Genomic DNA, 19,819 nt, shown 5'->3' on the forward strand with positions numbered 1-19,819 from the left:
TGAATGTGGGTGAAGGAGCAGACGAGAGACAGAATAAGCAGGTGGTTCCCACGACATTAATCGATGTGGATCGGATGATTCCAGTGTGATAGAACGTCATTTAGCTCACCAACAGATAGGATAAATATTTGCTGGCGAAGTGTAAAGCCTGTTTCCTCTGCCTGCTTCCTGGGCTCAGAAGGACGCTCTTGGGCTGTGCCCCAGCACTGGGCCTCCTGGGGGGCTCCCAGGAAGAGAGGCAAGGTCACAAGATGTCAGCTAGGAGCCCCCCCACAACTCCAAGCACCTGGCCCCAGTCAGGGGCCTCCCCAGAGGCCAGGGAAGAGGTCTCAAAACTGAACCACGTTCTCCCCAACTCTCCAGCCTTCTGGCTTCACAGTCTCTTGAGTCTGGGAAGCAACTTAAGGACATCATCATGTCTCCTGATTGCAAGTTTCCTCCCAAGTTTGTAGAATTTTCCAAATTAACTGGAGTTTAGCTATTATAATCAAGAGATACAATCAAATCAAATGAAGCTTCTCTCAAGCCCCGAGTTTTCCCAAACAGGACTCGGCAGAGACAGAGCCCAGTGTTTCCTGGTGGTCCCTGTTTCAAAGCATTCAGTTCCACGGGTGGAGCTGGGAGCCGCCGCTCGGGGTGGCATTTGGTCCTCTTGAACTCCTGGGGTCTGTCTCTGCTCAGAGCAGATAATGGAAGGATTAGCTCACTTTGAAAATTCCCACCAGTGTTGGCAGCTCTAGGCTGGGCCAGACCCTAGGAACTCTGAGATGAATAAGGCCCTACTCAGAGAGATCATCTGCCCTCGAGGAGAGAGAGTCAGATACACAGATGAAAAAAACACAGCCGTAGTGTTGCAGGTGGTCAGACTAAGCAGGGATGCAAAGACAGAGGGGAGTGGTCGCGTCTGTGTCTGTATGTGTTTGTGTGTGTGTGGAGGTGTCCAGAAAGGCTGCATCAAAGGCACAGTGAAAAGGAATTTTGAAAGAATTCGACAGGGAGATGAGGAGAATGGGTACAGAATGTGCAAAGGCCCTGAGGCACAGAGTACGGAGACTGGGTGGTCCTCTAGTTTGACCTGAGAAAGGGGGGTGTGAGAGGTGGCACTGACGGGGGCTTCCAGGGGGCTTTGAATGCCAGGCTTTATTGTTGAGGCCACGGGGAGCCTGCGAGGGTTTGGATCGGCAGTGTCACTCGAGAACCCCCAACACGCTCAACTGCTCTCCCTGTACGGCTGACTTGTTCTCAGGGCCGGTCGCTCCGCCCACCGTTTACCGTCTGCCACATCCTCAGCTTTTATTTTCTTCTGGAAATGATCACAGCTGCTTTTACTGAGTCTTCCCCACCTTGAAAAAGGCCAGCTTCTTGAAGGCAGAGACCATGCGGACCTTGTTCAAGGCTGTGTCTCTGGCACCCAGCTCAGAGCCTGGTGTAGATGAGGTTCTCCTGGAAACGGGCAGAAGGAATGGGGTGGGCTGGGGCTGGGGCAGTGGGGCTGGGGGCTGCTTGGCCATCAGGGCAGAGACTCATGGCGGGTGAGGCAGAGGGTGGAGAGGGTCAGATGCGAGATGCGTCAGTCCCAGCCACGGCGACGGTGACGCGGGTTCTGGGAGCGTCAGGAGCCCGCAATTCCCAGATGGTCGGCATCGCTTGGGGCACTTGTAAGACACAGCTTCCCAGGCCACACCCCTCACTCTCCTAACTCGGTGACTGTGATGGCCCAGGGTCCGTGTTTTCTTAGGGACGCCTCCATGTCTGCGCACGTCTGGGGACCTCTGGTCTCATCACTCGTTTTTTCCAGCCATGTTTCCCGCCCACCCCCATTCCCTGGGTGGCTTTCTTGTCCCCCCTGCCCAACGCAGGACCAATTCCTGGGGTTTTTTGGCCCCCTTTGGATTCTTCCCTGGTGGCTCAGATGGTAAAGCGTCTGCCTACAATGAGGCAGACCTGGGTTCAATCCCTGGGTCGGGAAGGTCTCCTGGAGAAGGAAATGGCAACCCCCTCCAGGATTCTTGCCTGGAAAAACCCCATGGATGGAGGAGCCTGGTAGGCTACAGTCCATGGGGTTGCAAAGAGTCAGACACGACTGAGTGACTTCAACTTTCTTTCACTTTCTTTGGATTCTTAGCCGTGACCCCTGCCCCCGAGGCTCGTGGTGCCCTGTGAGGGGGACAAAGCCTGGGAGCCTGGGCGGGAGGGGTCGTTGGAGATGAGGGGCCTTCAGAGAGGTTTCTTCCTGAGCCAGTTGTGGGGCTGTTCTCAGGTGTCAGGGTCCCAGCCTCTGCCCTGCCCCTGCCTTGCCGTGCAGCCCTGTGGAAGTCACCAGCTGCCTCTGAGCTTCAGACCCCACACCTGCAGATGAGATAGGAAAGGGGTGATGCTGAAGGTCTGGACCACTGTCCCCTGGGAGCCCTGGGCCTGAGAGCCCCATCCCTGAGGCCCGTCAGCGGGGCCCGACTGGCTTACCTGAGGCCACCTTCTCCTCCACAGCCTGTGAGCTGGGCTTCTACAAGTCGGCCCCGGGGGACCAGCTCTGCGCCCGCTGCCCTCCCCACAGCCACTCTGCGGCCCCTGCCGCCCAGGCCTGCCGCTGCGACCTCAGCTACTACCGGGCGGTGCTGGACCCGCCGTCCGCCGCCTGCACCCGTGAGTACCGCCCCATGGCCCCAGAGACCAGGACCCCGTGCCCCCAGGGAGCCAGGTCTCTGCGGGTGAGGCAGGGACAGGTGACTCTCGGGCCAGGGGTTGGTCTGGGCCCGGGGGTGACTCCGACCCTTCCACCATGCCCTTGACCTCTCTGGGCCCACAGCTTCTTGTCATCGGTCACTTGCCATCTCTCCAGGGAAATCTTGCCTTTCCTCCCTCGGTCTGTCCTCTCTGCTCTGAAGGGCAGACCAAGAGCTGGACTCCTTCCTTTCCAGCACTGGGTGACCATGGGCATCTTCTGAACCAGTGGTCATGCCAGTGTCCCGGGGGCTGGGGTGGGCAAGCGGTGTGGAGGGGGTTGCCCCTGAGACAAGGCGAGTATCAGAAGATGCCCCCCATCAATGATGACCTTGATGCACTGGTAGGAGCTCCTGAGTTCTAGGAGCTGCTATTGTGTGGGGGGGACAGAAGATGCCTGCATAGAGTGTGAGCTGATCAAGTGCTTGTGCCCCCTGGGTGTACAGTGCACACACGTGTGTGCATCTGGGTACCTGCAGTGGCCTCCTGAGTTCCCGTGGAGCTCTGTGAGCTTGGCGTGTACACACCTGGCCAGCCAGGGAGACGTGTGCCTGGAGAGCTTGTGCGCATGCCCGTACCTGGGGCACTCCGAGGGACCCGGACCCCAGGCCCGCAGGGCTGTGTGGCTGTCGGTGTTTTTGCTGATACAGCTCCTCACTGGCCTCCTGGTCTCTGCCCTCACCCGGAGAGGCCTGTCACCCCCAGCCCAGCTGGGAGGAGCCGCAGCCAGCTCAGCCTCTCCCCACTTCGCCCGCCCTGGGCTCTTGGGATGGCGTGAGGGGGGCCTGACGCGGTGCTGAGGAACTTTGCCCTAGAATTTATCCCCCAGCGTGATCTCCATGTCCCCTGCCCCCGCTTCCATCCCCACTCAGCCCCAGGCCCCCTGCAGAGGCCGGTGAGGGCCAGGTGTGCTCATATATCATGCACACACACACACACACACACTCACACTTATACACCATACACCCACACACCACACCACACATACACACACACACACTCATATACCATACACCCACACACCACACCACACACATGTGCGTGCACACACACATCCCAAGTATACTCATATACTGTACACATACACACACACTCATATACCATATACTCACACACCATACCACACACACGCACACACACACACACCCTCCCTCCACTGTTCCTCCCCTCCTGTGTCCCTTTGCCCCCTGGGGCACCTGCAGGCTCAGAGAGGAAGGCGAGGGACATGGTGACTGCTCTGGGCTCCTCAGGCCGAGTGAACCCAGCTCTCGCTCGTGGACACTTGCATTCAGCTGGCTGGACTCCGATTTCTCCCCAGATCCACGATGCAGTGCCCTCCACTTCTAGGAATGTTAAGCTTGTGAAAGGCTAGACATCTGCCTTCCATACCCTGCAGATTCGAAGGTTTCTCTGTGATTCTGAGATTCTGTTTTCTTAAAATCCAAGATTCCCTGTTTGGGATTCTGAGCCTCGGGGGTCTCCATTACCCCCCCTCCACCTCTGTTCAAACCCCCACCCCCGGGACCCTACCCCAGCCCCCAGCCCTCAGCCCCACCCCTTTCCTCAATGTCCTTGTGCTGACCAAGCTGGGGGGGGGGCCACCCTGGGATGGTGGGGAGGGAGGGGTCTCGTGGGACACAGGCTCCACTCTCCTCCACCACGGCATTCCGTGTCCTTTACATGGAGTCCAGGCGGGGTTTAAGGAGTGGAGTGTGGAATGCAAGTGCCTGGAGCATCTCACCCGGGGGGACTGCTGTGTGCAGCCTCTCCCCGACTCTGGAGGAAAAGTTTGTGAAGCAGACTTTCTGTGAAGCAGACCCCAGTATCCCTGTGGTCCTGCATGGGGAGGGTGGCTTCCGTGCCCAGACCCTGACACTGCGCTCCTTACTCTGAGGGCAGAGACACCAGCTCTGCCCTCGGGGAGCTTCCAGAGGATCCAGTGGGTGTGCCCTCATCCCGAGGGATCGCAGGGGACTGCAGCTCTTCCCTGATCTGGTAGGGGGAGCTAGACCAGCCCAGAACACCCACCAGGCCCGCCTGTCTCTCTGTACGCCCCAGGGCCCCCCTCGGCACCGGTGAATCTGATCTCCAGCGTGAACGGGACGTCTGTGACCCTGGAGTGGGCCCCTCCCCTGGACCAGGGCGGCCGCAGTGACATCACCTACAACGCCGTGTGCCGCCGCTGCCCGTGGGCCCTGGGCCACTGCGAGACGTGCGGGAGTGGCACCCGCTTCGTGCCCCAGCAGACCAGCCTGGTGCAGGCCAGCCTCCTGGTGGCCAACCTGCTGGCCCACATGAACTACTCCTTCTGGATCGAGGCAGTCAACGGCGTGTCTGACCTGAGCCCCGAGCCCCGCCGGGCCGCTGTGGTCAACATCACCACGAACCAGGCAGGTAGGCGGAGGTGCTGGTCCCCAGTTCCCCAGCCCTCGCCCTCCACAGCCTCAGAGCTGCAGGCTGCATTTGGGCAAGTGCCCACCTGTCTAACCCTGTCCTCCTGACCAGGACACCGAGCTACAGGCTTTTCATGCCCTTAGAAAAATAGAACACATGATCTTTGCGACCCTGTGGGCTTCAGCCCACCAGGCTCCTCTGTCCATGAACTTTTCCAGGCAAGAATACTGGAATGGGTTGCCATGCCCTCCTCCAGGGGATCTTCCCAACCCAGGGATCGAACCCATGTCTCTTACATCTCCTGCATTGGCAGGCGGGTTCTTTGCCGCTGGCGCCACCTGAGAAGCTCTCCTGTAAGTGGGAGCGATCCAGAAAGCCCCGACGTAGACCAGCATGACCATCCGAGGCCTGGGTTCCAGAACTTTCCCCCCTGCCACTGTTTCCTCCCTGCTGCAGTAGGAATAATCATACCTGTGCAATTACTGTCATGAGGCTTAAGTGAAGGAAATAAAAATGCTGAGGCCAGCACCTAGCCCATGGTACGTGCTCAATAAATGTCATTAAAAAATAAAGTCACTCTGATTGTCGTTTTCCAGAACAGCGGCCACTGCTGTCCCTGGGATGGTTTTGGCCACACTAGTTTGGGCAACAGCCATTTAGCTGTTTCTAGTCAGTCGTTGGGCTGAATGTAGCCCCTTTCTTTCCGCATTCTGGTGGGTCCTGCCTGTCAAGCAGCGGCCTGACCCGAGAGCCCTCTGTGGCGGCTTTCCCGTTAACAGTCCCCTGGCACGCTCCCTGTGGCTCTTCACCCCTCCCACTTTCGTGTCCTCCAACACCACGCAGGCCTGGCCCAGTGATTCCGTTCCCACTGTGTTACCGAGGAGGATGCTGAGGCCCAGAGCCACCCAGGGTCTTCACATAAAAGTGGTCAAGTCAGGATTCGAACCCAGGTCTGTCTCGCTCCCAGGTGAAACAAGCTTCCCAGCCCAGAGCCCAGGGCACCTCCCTCCCAGAGGCCAAGGCTTCATCCTCCCAAGAGACCCTCATTCCTCTGGCATCTGTGGAGCACCCATCAGATGCCAGGCTCTCCACTCGATGCTGATGACTCAGCGAGGATTACGCCCTGCCCCTGCCCGTGGCCGAGGCAGGTGACCAGCTAGTCGGGGGTGAAGGAGAACCCGGAGTTACTCACACGGCTCAGGGGCTCCATTGTTAAAAAGAACAGCCTCCCAAGAACCCAAACACCCTTCCAGCCACCAGACTACTTCTTTTCACGTGGAAGCTTCCTGAAAAGAACTGTCATGCTCACACACCTGTGTCCTCTCCTCCGCGGACACCTTTGGGCACTTCCAGTTGGACGCCTTTGCCCGCCCGTCCCTAGAAATTCAGCTTGCAGTGGGCACTCCCTCCCCTGCTCTCTTGCTTTCCATGCCCAGGCCCACCCCCCACTTTCCATCCACCTGTCTGGCCTGTCCTCCGTCTCTGCCAGCTCCTCTTTTCTCAGTTCATTTCAGTTCAGTTGCTCAGTTGTGTCTGACTCTTTGCGACCCCATGGCCTGCAGCACGCCAGGCTTCCCTGTCCATCATCAACTCCCGGAGCTTGCTCAAACTCACGTCCATCGAGTTGGTGATGCCACCCAACCATCTCATCCTCTGTCATCCCCTTCTCCTCCCACCTTCAATCTTTCCCAGCATCAGGGTCTTTTCCAATGAGTCAGTTCTCCCCATTAGGTGGCCAAAGTATTGGAGTTTCAACTTCGGCATCAGTCCTTCCAATGAACATTCAGGACTGATCTCCTTTAGGATGGACTGGTTGGATCTCCTTATAGTCCAAGGGACTCTCAAGAATCTCCTCCAACATCACAGTTCAAAAGCATCAATTCTTCGGTGCTCAGCTTTCTTCATAGTCCAACTCTCACATCCATACATGACCACTGGAAAAACCATAGCTTTGTCTAGACGGACCTTTGCTGGCAAAGTAATGTCTCTGCTTTTTAATATATTATCTAGTTTGGTCATAGCTTTTCTTTCAAGGAGCAAGTGTCTTTTAATTTCATGGCCAAGAACTCTTCTCTAACAACTTCCAAAAGCTAGAGGACCCCCAACTGGTCCAGGACCCTCCTCTCTTTCCTACTCACCCAGCCCCATCTCCCCTGAGTGAGGACTTCTTATCAGGGGTCCTCCAGCCTTTGGAGGGTGAGCAGCAAGGAAACAGGAAGGCTGTGGCCAGAGTGGGCAGGGGGGACGAGGTTACAGCTCCGAGAGCAGTCCCCTCCATTTGGCTATGGCCGGGTTGACATATGACATTCCCATCAGGCTCACATCAGAGGCATTTGCCCAGAATGCAGGAGGTGGGGATGAAATGGGAGGATGAGGGAATGAGCCAGGGGGTGAAAGGGTGATCTAGTGTGGCAGCCAGGGTACTTGAGCTTACATGGGCAGCAGGTCAGCTCATGTCCCTTCTCTAAGTAGCCAGCGCCACCCCACTCACGCCCTCCAAACCCAGGCAGTGAGGGTGCCCATTCCTTTGACTCTCCCTCCCTTCTCCTTTTCTTCCTCCTTCTCTCAGCAGTCCTGAGGTCCTGCTGCACACCCCCCGAGGCCCTGGGCAGGGGCGGGCAACGTGGCAACACAGACGTCAGGGCAGATGGGAAGCGCTGCTCGGGAGGGCTGGCCGGGGTCCGGCAAACTTCCTCCCGGCTTCGCCAGGGAGGAGGCGGTGGAAGTTGGGGTGGTCAGGCCTCATGTGGGTCCAGCCCAGCCCAGCATCCTAGATGGGAGCCAGGCTGCACTGACCCTGCGTAACTGACCAGGCTGCCTGGCGGTCATTTGCCAGGAGGAGCAGAGGGGACTGGTTTTCCTGGCGCAGTGGCAGGACACTTGGCAGGGTGAGTGTGGTCCCAGCTAGCATCCCGGGGCCGTGCCTGGGCAAGGGACACACAGGCCAGTCCTCAGCATCACCCATCTATCCATCTGACCTAACCGAGTTCCCCCTCCCCTCAATCCTCTACGCCCCAGCCCCGTCTCAGGTGGTGGTGATTCGCCAGGAGCGAGCGGGGCAGACCAGCGTCTCGCTGCTGTGGCAGGAGCCAGAACAGCCCAACGGCATCATCCTGGAGTACGAGATCAAGTACTACGAGAAGGTACCACCCACGGGGACGGGAGCAGGGGAGGGCGGCAGGCGGGGGACCAAGGCTGACCGCCCCCCTCCCACGGGCAGGACAAGGAGATGCAGAGCTACTCCACCCTCAAGGCGGTCACCACCAGGGCCACCGTCTCGGGCCTCAAGCCGGGCACCCGCTACGTGTTCCAGGTCCGAGCTCGCACCTCGGCCGGCTGCGGCCGCTTCAGCCAGGCCATGGAGGTGGAGACCGGGAAACCCCGTGAGTGTAGGGAGTGAGGGGCAAGGGCGCGGGGCCAGGGTCGTGGCGGTCAGAGGAAAGGAGCTAGTAGGCGCTGGGGCGGTGTGGGAAGCGATTGCCATGTTCATAGGTGGAAAAAGAACTGAGGCTCAGAGAAGGGAGGTTACACACGCCGGGTGACAGAGCTCATAACAGCCCATCATCTGCGGGCTTTTCCCGAGCATCAGTATGACTGGCAGGATCCTGGTGCTCCTTGCTGACAGGATGACCCTGAGACCCTCTAGGGAGTTGGCAGTGTCCACCTCCCCATTTTTCAGGCGAGGAACATGAGCGTCAGAGCAGTCAAACAGATTACCCAAGGTGACCCAGCAGAGCAAGACTTGAATCTGATCAGCCTGGGGACAGGCTCTGTGCTCCTTCCCCAGTATCGTTCCCCCTCCACCCCCCGCCTCCAGAACAGCGATTCCCACAGCATTGTCCAGGACCCGCAGTCACCGCAGCCCCTGGGAAGTGTCAGAAATGCTCATCCTCAGGCCCCACCCCACATCTTTGCAATCAGAAACCCTGGGACTGGATCCCCAGAAATTTTGGTTGGATCAAAACCCTTAGGGTGATTCCAGCGCACATTCAAGCCTGGGAATCTTCTGCTCACCACCCTCCCCCCCCACCCCCCCCACCCCCCCCACATCTCCAGCCAACTGGGGTCTTCTCCTGTGCTCAGCACCCTCCAGGGGGCAGTGTTAGGACAGCGGGTTTCCAAGGCTGAGTTGACGCCCTGCCGCTTGCCTGGCATGCCCTGGAACTTGTGTGTCTCAAGTGCTTTTAGGTTTGACACCACGTTGGCACCGTCCAAGCAGGAATCCTGCCTGACTCCATGCTGTGTGTCCTTGAGCAAGTTCCTTGAGTTCTCTGGGCCTCAGTTTTCCGGTCTGACAACTCACAGTAATGCTGGGATCTCCCTGGAGAAGCTGTGGGTTAATTGGCCAGAATGCATTGTACACCCAGCTTCGTCATTTACAGTAATAGGCAGGGCAGGTGGTTTTGGACTCATCGGTGAGAAAGCTGAGGCTCAGAAGTCTAGTGACTCTGCCCGGGTCGCACCGTCCCAGGAAGTGGTGGCACCAGGTTGGGAAGCAGGATATTGAAGCGGCAGGTTGTAGAGGGGAGGGTCGGGGCAGAGGGAGGTGCAACCTGTGCCCCGACTCTCAGAGCTGAGGAGGCTGCCACTGGGCCCCAGGAAGGCTGCCAGACGTCTGAGGCCAGGGGTAAGACGTTAGGCAACACCGCCCCCACGACCCTGGTTTCCCCACGCAGGGCCCCGCTATGACACCCGGACCATCGTCTGGATCTGCTTGACCCTCATCACTGGCCTGGTTGTGCTTCTCCTCCTGCTCATTTGCAAGAAGAGGTGGGTGGTCCTGGGCCCCCGGCCACCCTGAGCTCCTGTGTCTCCGCCTATCTCCAGCCCCCGCCGAGCCAGTGACGCTTTGTGCTTGGGGCGGGCCTCCCTTACGGATAGACCTGTTCTTTTCCTCCTTCCTGGCACACTTTTCCCTCCCGCCTTCCATGCTCAGGCCCACCTCCTGTTTTCCATCCACCTGTCCAGCCTTGTCTTTCTGCATCTCCAGCTCTTTAACCAGCTTCCAAAAGCTGGAGGGCCCCGGCCCATCCAGATCCTCCTCTCTCACCCGCTTACCCTGCACCTTTCCTCAGTGACCTTATCAGGGTCCGCGGCTTTGAATTCCACCTTCACGCTGACATCCCCCCAAGCGTGGCATCCGCACAGGCCTCTCCCCTGAGGTCCAGCTGCCCGCTCCCACCTCTACTCAAATGTGTTTTGGACACACAGCACCCCCAGACCAGCCCCTCCCCAAGCCCAGTCTCAGAATGTGGCACCACTGTTCGTGGCGTGACAAGCCCCAAACCTAGCCATTATCCTTGGTTCTCGTTCCCTCATGCTATGTCCGCCCACCAGCCAGTCCCACTGGGTCTCCCTGCAGCGTGACCCCCTCCATCTCATTCAATCCTAACGGTGCCCCAGGGATGTATAGATTCTGACCTCGTTCTGCAGGGAGTAAACGGGGGATCAGCGAGGTGAGGCCACTTCAGCTAAATAGGTGTCAGAACACAGATCTGTTAGAAAACTGAAGACCAGGCTCTTAGTCACTCTCCACTCGGTTCCAGAGGGAGGCGGGGTGGGCTTCGGATCCTGCTCAGCGAGAATTGGAAAGATCATCCATAGACGGAGAAACTGAGGCCCAGGGGAGGGAAGGGGCTTGCTGAGGTCACATGGCAGAGTTGGCATCAGAAGCCTCGTCTCCCAGACCCTCTGCCGGGAGTGCTTTTGTGTAAAATTGAGCCAGGAATACCATAGATTTTGCCGCGAAGGCTGAGTGGACTCAACTGTGTAAACTATACAGTGTTTTTTTACGAAGTATTTTTAAAATGTTTATTTATTTGGCTGCGTTGGGTTTAGTTGAGGCATGCGGGATCTTGCGTTGCGGTGCACAGACTCTCTAGTTGTGGCATATGGGCTTAGGTGCTCTGCAGCATGTGGGACTTCAGTTCCCTGATCAGGGATTGAACCCGAGTCCCCTGTGTTCCAAGGCTGATTCATAACCCCTGGACCACCAGCGAAGTCCCATGCCGTGTTTGTGAATGTCAAGGATGTCCCAAGGGCAGTGGCTGGGGTGGCCGGAGCTGACTTGAAAGGGGATGAGGGAAAGAAAGGGGGAATTCGCACGTGTCGCTGATGGGGGTCAGGGCTGAAGCTGAGGACCGTCCTCCTCCACAGGCATTGCGGCTACAGCAAGGCCTTCCAGCACTCGGACGAGGAGAAGATGCATTATCAGAACGGGCAGGGTGAGTGCAGGAGCCCCAGGGTCCAGAGGGGAGAGGGGGGATCAGAGCAGGAGTGCTGGGCTGGGGCTGAGAAAAGGAGGGAAGGGAAAAAGTGCTCGCAGAAGAGACTAGAGGCCGGGAGAGAGAGACAGCAGCATGTTCCACAGCCCCCAGCCCCCAGCCCCCAGGGGCATGCTGCGGTTCCACTTTGTTGCGTTTGCAGAGGATTCTAGAGATCTTCTCAGAGAACTGCACAGATTTCTGCACTCACACACATGTTCACACACAGGTTTTTTTTTTTTTTTTGGCGGGGGCGGGGGGTTGGTCATATACTCGTGGACAAGAACCCTTGCTACAGAGAACTTTTTCAGGATCCTGCAGAGACCTCAGAAAACAAGGCAAATATGAAGATACCTACCTCAACACTCCACTTCTTTGCCCATGGTAGAATCAATCATGGTTCTGATTCCCATGGAGCCTGAATGTGGTCTCAGAATCCTTCTTAACCCAGTCTTTTAGAGAACCACTTTCCATCTACCTAAGTCAGTACTGTGGTGAAACCACTCGGTCACACTCCTACCCTAGGAATGAGAAAGATCTTCATAAGGACCTTGGGTTAGTTTGACCAATTGAAAAGGATCTTAAGGACCCTGAAAGTGAGCCCAGAAATATGTCGGACATACAGAATGCACTAGAAATCCCCAGATCCCCTAGAGATCTCAGAGCCATTCCATAGAGACCCCGTTTTCACTTGGCAAGCACTTACTAGATGCCTGCTGTTTGCCCCCCACATCCTGAGATTCCTGAAGACGCTTCTCACCCCACCCTCAGACCCTTCCCAGACTCAGGGAAGGGCTGGGAGGGAACGTCCTCAGGGACCCCAGTGATGTCCCTTCTCTCCTGGCCCCTCAGCACCTCCACCGGTCTTCCTGCCCCTGCACCACCCTCCAGGGAAGATTCCAGAGCCCAAGTTCTATACAGAACCCCACACCTACGAGGAGCCGGGCCGGACGGGCCGTGGTTTCACCCGAGAGATCGAGGCGTCTCGGATCCACATCGAGAAAATCATCGGCTCTGGTGAGCTGCAGGGCTTGGGCATGTGGGGACGTCCTGGAGGTGCCTGGGAGAAGGGCACGCCGGGCAGAGGGAGCAGGGCGCCAAGATGCCAGGCATGGCCAGGCACGTGGGTGTGCAAGATGGGTCAAGTGCAGAGTTCAGGTGGAGGAGGGGAAGGTCCCACCGTCTGCCCCCTGCCTGCCCTGCTTGGGTCCACAGGCGAGTCCGGGGAAGTCTGCTATGGGCGGCTGCGGATGCCGGGGCAGCGGGACGTGCCCGTGGCCATCAAGGCCCTCAAAGCCGGCTACACGGAGAGACAGCGGCGGGACTTTCTGAGTGAGGCGTCCATCATGGGTCAGTTTGACCACCCCAATATCATCCGCCTTGAAGGTGTCGTCACCCGCGGTAGGTGCCAGGCGGAAAACAGCCTCAGCCTTCAGAGCCCCTCCTGCTGGGGTCAGGGCTCTGGGTCCATCCATCTACCACCCTGCCCTGCCCTGTCCCCCTGGTTCAGGTCCCTGGATGACTTGGCAGGGAAGGGAACCCAGAGCCCAGGACCCTAGTGGAAACCCTACGTTCCCTGGGCCCCATGGTGCTGGCCCAGCTCCTGGCAGCTCATAGTGGGGCGGGGGGTGGCATGTTCATGGGGTCACGGCCCTGCAGCCCTGATCCCCTACCAAGAACCACTTCCTCCCTGTTACACCCTGCCCCACCCCCCAGGCCGTCTGGCAATGATCGTGACTGAGTACATGGAGAACGGGTCTCTGGATGCATTCCTGAGGGTGCGTGCCCCACTCTGTTTTCCACATGGGCCGGGAGAGGGAAGTTCAGTCTGGGTGATGGGAGATCGTGTGAGGCCTCCAAATACCCCCTCGTCCCCAGAGCTTAGACCTAACAGACTTGGGGAAGGGGGAGCTAGGCGTGGAGCAGGTCAGTCCATCCAAGTGCCTTTCAGCCCCCATCACATGAAAGCCCCTCTGCTGTGGGTCCTGCCGCCCTCTCCTGCACACAGGCTAAGAGCGGTGGCTCTGTGGGTTCCCAGGGCCCCACCCAGCTGGGAGGCATGAGGTTCGGGCCAGAAACCCCGAGATTCCCAGCCTTTGCCGGGCCATGTGTCTGTTGGGTGGTCAGAGACAGGGCCACACCTCTCTGGGTCTCCCTCTCCCCTTGGGCAAAGTGGATGACCAGTCTTCACACCCCACCTACCTACCTACCTCTCAGGGTTGCAGTGAGGGTAAACGAGACGTGAGAACAAACCTTCGACACTAGCATGCTTCCTAAGCAGGGAGGCCCTTTGTGAACTTCAAGGAGCCTTCCTGAAGCCCGCGCCGCATCCCTCTGCAGATGCACGACGGCCAGTTCACCATCGTGCAGCTGGTGGGCATGCTCAGAGGCGTGGGCGCCGGCATGCGCTACCTCTCAGACTTGGGCTATGTCCACCGTGATCTGGCCGCTCGCAACGTCCTGGTTGATGGCAACCTGGTCTGCAAGGTGTCTGACTTCGGGCTCTCCCGGGTGCTGGAGGACGACCCTGATGCTGCCTATACCACCACGGTGCGTAGCCCACGCCCCGCGTGTCGTTAGGGAGGTTGGAAATTTCAGGGTTGCCTCCAGCCTGGGGCAAGTCCTGTCTCTTCTCTGCACCTCTGTTTGCCCCTCTGTCAAATGGGTGCAAGCTTTCCCACCTTTGTGCCACTGGGGAGACACCAGGGCTGGTCCCCACGGCCCCTCACCGGGAGATTTGGGGAGAGTTGGCTTCTCTCTGAATTACACATCTACTCTGCATCTGTCTCTAAAGTTTGGCTAAAACCCCCCAGCATTTTCACAATGTATTCTATGGGGATTTGGGCTTCTTGAAAGGCCCTTCTTGAAAGGGGCCTTAAGTGCAGAGGTCTGCCTCAATCAGAGGGTCAATCAATCAGAGGCCCTTAGGGTCTCACCTACTGAGGTTTCACTTAGAGAAAGGATTTTGTAACCAAAAAAAGGAAGGGGGATAAGGGGAGCTGGAAACCTGCTAGACCATGTTGTCTGAGCTTCATACTTGTTCAGGCATCAGTTCAGTTCAGTTCAGTTCAGTCACTCAGTCGCGTCCGACTCTTTGTGACCCCATGGACTGCAGCACACCAGGCCTCCCTGTGTATCACCAACTCCCAGAGTTTACTCAAACTCGTGTCCATCGAGTCGGTGATGCCATCCAACCATCTCCTCCTGTTGTCCCCTTCTCCTCCCGCCTTCAGTCTTTCCCAGCATCAGGTTCTTTTCCTATGAGTCAGTTCTTTGCCTCAACCTGTTGAGGCAACCTGTTGACCAGCTCTTACTGACCATCTCCTGGGTGCTGAGCCCACCACCCACTGTCTCTCGTTCAGTCTCCACTCCTGCTCCGTGTGCAGGTCCCCCCCGCATCAGAACAGGTGATCGTGGAAGGTCATGGAGGCCGTGTCTCTCCAACCAGCCTGCAAGTTTCCCAGCCCGGACCCCTGCTCTCAGCTCCCGGTCAGGCTGGGGAGGTGTTCTCAACACGCGTGTGTCCGTCACAGGGAGGCAAGATCCCCATTCGCTGGACGGCCCCCGAGGCCATCGCCTTCCGGACCTTCTCCTCGGCCAGCGACGTGTGGAGTTTCGGGGTGGTCATGTGGGAGGTGCTGGCCTACGGGGAGCGGCCCTACTGGAACATGACCAACCGGGACGTGAGTGCCGGAGCCTGGCTGGGCAGTGGCGTTCTGGGGCCTGGGGGCAAGAGGGCCGCTCCAGCCCAGCGCCGTGTTCCCCCGCAGGTCATCAGCTCCGTGGAGGAGGGCTACCGCCTGCCTGCGCCCATGGGCTGCCCCCACGCGCTACACCAGCTCATGCTTGACTGCTGGCACAAAGACCGCGCCCAGCGGCCTCGCTTCTCACAGATCGTCAGTGTCCTGGATTCTCTCATCCACAGCCCTGAGAGTCTCAGGGCCACAGCCACCGTGCACAGGTGCCTGGCACCCACCCCAGCCCCGCCCAAGCCCGGCTGCCCTCCCCGCTTGCCCTGAACAAGGCCCCGGCTTCGTCCAGGCCTCGGGACCGCTCAGCCTGGACCCCTGGACCAGACCCAGTCTGGGCCCCTGACTCCTGTTCACCCCTCTCCTTCCAAGCCCTGGTAAACCCCTTAGCTGCTGCCGAACCTGACGGTGGCGGGTGCCAGTGTCTCCAGTCTGCCAGTGTCTCTGGCAGAAGCCTTACCTAGGGCCCCTGTGCCTCAGGTGTCCGCCCCCCGCCTTTGCCCGGAGCTGCTTTGACCTCCGAGGGGGCGGGGGTGGCAGCGGGGGCCTCACCGTGGGAGACTGGCTGGACTCCATCCGCATGGGCCGCTACCGGGACCACTTCGCTGCCGGGGGTTACTCCTCCCTGGGCATGGTGCTCCGTATGAACGCTCAGTGAGTGTGGTGGGCCTACTGGGACCGGAGGAGGGCAGAGGGCAGGGGGCGGGGTCAGAGGCAGAGCCGCTGAGCACGGCAGCTCCCAGGAAGGGTCCCAGCCTCCCAGGTCAGCACCGCCTTCCTTTCCAGGGACGTGCGTGCCCTGGGCATCACCCTCATGGGCCACCAGAAGAAGATCCTGGGCAGCATCCAGACCATGAGGGCCCAGCTGACCAGCACCCAGGGGCCCCGCCGGCACCTCTGACCTAAACTCAGTCCCGGGGCCCCGTCTGCCGCCGTCGGAGGACTCGCGAGGTGGGCGGTCCCAGGCCTCTGCCCTTCCGCCTCAGCTGCCTTCCGCTCAGGTGCCAGGGAGACCGAGGATGCCGCCACAAGACCCGGACTTATCCGGGGTCAGGCCACCTGGGAAGGGGATTTGGCGCCCAGCAGAGGGCAGAGGGCCTTCTCTTTCCCAGAAGCTGGAGCGTCAAGGCCCCTGAGATGTCGCTCACCTGCCTCCGTGTGCGTGCAAGTGTGTGTGTGCGCGCACTCACCGTCTCACGAGGTCGTGGGAGCCCTGGTGAACATGTGTGATCATGTGTGTGTGTGTGTGTGTGTGCCCATCTTTCAGGTCCCCCATGGATGTGTGCAAGTTCTGGTGACTGTGCTTATTCGTTAAGGCTGGGGGCGCGTGTGTGTGTGACTGTGGATAGCGTGTCACAAGCGTGAGGATGTGTGAGCGAGGAGCTCGGTGTGACACTGCCCCTCGAATGTGGGCCCGGGTCCCAGCACCCACAGGGTCTGGGGAGAGGCTCAGCCCCTCCCGCACACCTGGAGGCTGGAGCTAGGGGCTACTTCCAAACCTCACCAGCACCAGGCCCACCCTAGTTCTCCGCCCGGGTGGGCCCACCCCCGGCTCTATCTCAGGTCTGAGCCCTCCCTCTAGCTGGTAGGGGCGGGGGTCACCTGCTTCCCCCACCTGGCTCCCATCACTGCTTCAACAGGAAAACAGGGTTCCCGGCCAGCCTCCCTGGCCCCTTTCTGTGCAGGCATCACCAGGGCGCACACGCAATGCCCTCAGCTGAACTTGACTACCTGGCCAGGGACCAGGGGCCACCACCTTCCCCCTAGTCTTTGGTACCCCTCCACAGCCCAGGGCTTCTCACTTGGAAGGGCCTCTGCCAACGTCACTGCCCAGCCCTGGCCTGCGCTCCCCCAGCCCCGCCCCCCGGCCCCATGCCTAGGATCAAGGACCATAAGATCCTAGTTTTTCAGCCCCAAGTCCACCCCTCCTTCACCTCCTGGGCAGACCAAGGGAGTGTGTGCCTTGTCCAAGGTCACACGGCAGCTTCAGAGTTTCAGAGCTGCGCCTCAGCCAGGGGCTCTTTCCCCCAAATCCTCCCACACAGACGGATGTGGGTGGGAGGGACTTGGGAAGCCCCCACCGCACCCCCCCGCCCCCACCGACTCAGTTGACCTTCCCCCTTGCGGCCCACCAGGGTATGTAAATATCTTTTTTCTACCATGTCAGAATATTTTTTTTCCTCACTCCTGACAATGCAAAAATGGTCTTCAAAGCACATAAAATAAAAACACCCAGGGTGAGAAAGCCCCATCCCAGGGGAAGCTGGCAGGGCCCACGGAACCCCACCAAGCAGGATACTCGGTGAGCCCTGCCAGCCCCCAGGGAGGGACGAGCCCAGCGCCCCCCACCCCGCCCAGCCCTCCCCGTAGCCAGCACAGCTGTCCCGCGGAGACGCCAGCACTGAGCCCCCTCTCCCTCCTGCAATAATTTGGGGAGCCTCAGCCCCGCCCAGGTGCCGCGGCCAGCTCTCTACACCTCTATATATTATATTACTATATCGCCGAGCTGTTCTTCCTTCCTATGGAAGTCGGAAACGTGGTCAGGACACGATCCGGGGAGGACCCTGTCTTCCTCCCACCATCCCACTCTCGCCCAGTTCCTGGACTCTGGATCCTCATGGCCGGGGGCACACAGTGGGCCTGGCACTTGGAAAAGTGTGGCCCCTGCCCATAGCATGGGGCACCCCAGGGACCTGCCTCTCTGTGGGCTTCATCCTGAACCTTGTACTCGCCCACAAGGAGAATAAATTCTGCCTCATCTTTGCCTGTGTCTCCCGTTTCTTTCCATCCCCACAACTCTGACCTCTCCTGGGAAGGAAGGAGCAGCCTTATGCTGTGCACCTACTGCACGAATCCCATACATTTCCCCCCCTCTCTGGTCTTCATCTATCCTAGGAGGTAGGATTCATGTGCGCATTTTGTTATTAGAGGAGGCTGAGTTATACAGAAGTCAACTTGCCTAAAGTCAAGTTTATGGGAGTCTGAATTGAAACCCAGGTTTGTCCAACTCCGAAGCGCATCCTCTGCTAGGAAGCATCCCTAATTCTCTCTTCTGTGAACTGCAGATGGCGCTTAACCCTGGAGCTTGATTGCCCTGACCTCGCGTTCTCTTGGGGACTCCCCTGGAGGAGGACTGTGTGAGGAAAGGTCTTCCCATGCAAACAGCTGCCCTGGGAACAGGGAGTCCATTGAGACACCTGGGTGCTATAGGGCAGGGAAGGGAAGACAGGATACAGGCAGCTTCCGTAGTTATATCAGGGGCTTAGGACACGCCTCTGCTCCCCGAGAGAGGAAAGAGCGGCAGGAGACAGGCCGGTGGCCTGAGACAGAGCAGAGCCCAGCTGTGTCCATTTGAGTCAGTGGCTCAGACATCTGGGGAAAATACCCCCGGGGGCTTGTTGGTGAGCAAATAAGTGATCTCCAGCTACCCCTCCAGCTGAGGGAAGGGTCTTCATTCCTGCCCCTCCTCCAACTTGGGAAAGGAGAACCAGAGAGGAAACCCATGTAGTGTGTTCCCTACAGTCTCACTAACAATCCTCAGACAGGCCAGTGTCCCATATGGCAGAACCCTCACATAAGCCAGAGCTGTTTGATCTCAAGCCAGATGTGTATCCCTCTAAAACCCCAAGCTCTGCTCCAGGCTCTGCCCCATGGAACCAGCAGTTTCCTGTGAGGAAGAGTGTGTTACTACACACCTGTCTTCTCTAAGGACCAACCATCAGAGCCTACTGAGCACCCACCATGGACTGGGTGCCGTTGGGGATACAAAGATGGACATGCAGCCCCTTCTGTTCAGAAGCTGAGAGCAGGTGGAGGTACAGAGAGCCCAAAAATGGTTCCCTCGATCAGATCCAGGAGGCTATGTCCAGAAAATGGTACACACAGCAGGTTTAGAGGATGTCAAAGGAGAAAGAGAGAGAGGGCGACCGAGCCTGGAGAGCCAGGGCTATCATCAAGGACTTCCTGGAGGAGGGAGTGTTCACCTGGGCATTGGAGGATGAGAAGGGTTTGGAGAGTCATTTCCCAGGCAGCCCCCTGTGCAAGGGTGGAACACAGAGGAAAGAAAGAATAACAGCCATGGGAGAAACAAACTGTGCTCATGGTGAGAAGATTCCCTATTATCAAGTTGGCCAGTAGACTCCAATTTAATCTATACATTTTATACCCAATAAGATTTGAAATGAGGTTTTCTCTGCAGCTTGACAAGGTCATCCCAAAATGCATATGGAATAATAAAGAACCCAGAATAACTAAGGCAATTTTGAAGAAGAAAGAAGAGGAAGAGGAAGGAAAACTTACCCTGCTAGATCTCAATAATTGCTACAAAGCTTTAAATAATTAAAATTATTTGATTTGGTCCCAGGAATAGAGAAACAGAGAAAAAGAGCAGAATAATGACAAGAACAGATCCAAATGTATCTGAGTGTTTGAAACACGGTAGTCAATGAGTGATGTTAGGACAATTAAATACTCCCATGGAAAAAGATAAAAGTACATCCCCATTCACACCACTCACAAAATAAGTTCCAGGTTGATCAAAGTCCTATCAGTAAGTATAAAAAGCAGAGTACAAAGCTTTTCAAACAAAACAGGGAAATAACTTGAAGATCTCAGAGTAGAAAATAAATAAGACACAAACACAAATGAAAGGAAATGATAAATCTTATTTCCTTAAAGTCAAAAATGTCTACA

The 19,819-nt window shown here is 57.9% G+C and overlaps 1 protein-coding gene across 1 annotated transcript in view; it reads left to right on the forward strand.

Annotated features, from left to right (window-relative positions):
- EPHA8 (EPH receptor A8) overlaps nt 1-17,885 on the forward strand; it is a 35,543-nt gene extending 17,658 nt beyond the window's left edge. Inside the window, exons 4-17 of the mRNA XM_086365060.1 lie at nt 2,488-2,643; nt 4,780-5,115; nt 8,134-8,258; nt 8,336-8,498; nt 9,792-9,885; nt 11,272-11,339; nt 12,231-12,395; nt 12,594-12,779; nt 13,095-13,156; nt 13,719-13,928; nt 14,912-15,061; nt 15,149-15,339; nt 15,608-15,781; nt 15,914-17,885. Of these exons, the coding sequence (XP_086221186.1) occupies nt 2,488-2,643; nt 4,780-5,115; nt 8,134-8,258; nt 8,336-8,498; nt 9,792-9,885; nt 11,272-11,339; nt 12,231-12,395; nt 12,594-12,779; nt 13,095-13,156; nt 13,719-13,928; nt 14,912-15,061; nt 15,149-15,339; nt 15,608-15,781; nt 15,914-16,028 (2,195 nt within the window). The 3' untranslated portion in view covers nt 16,029-17,885. The remainder of the gene's footprint in view (nt 1-2,487; nt 2,644-4,779; nt 5,116-8,133; nt 8,259-8,335; nt 8,499-9,791; nt 9,886-11,271; nt 11,340-12,230; nt 12,396-12,593; nt 12,780-13,094; nt 13,157-13,718; nt 13,929-14,911; nt 15,062-15,148; nt 15,340-15,607; nt 15,782-15,913) is intronic.
- Nucleotides 17,886-19,819: the final 1,934 nt, after the last annotated feature.

The sequence above is a fragment of the Bos grunniens genome, chromosome 2, assembly GCF_055505025.1.
Source record: "Bos grunniens cultivar Pamir isolate PY7600 chromosome 2, Bosgru_T2T1.0, whole genome shotgun sequence".
Classification (NCBI taxonomy): domain Eukaryota; kingdom Metazoa; phylum Chordata; class Mammalia; order Artiodactyla; family Bovidae; genus Bos; species Bos grunniens.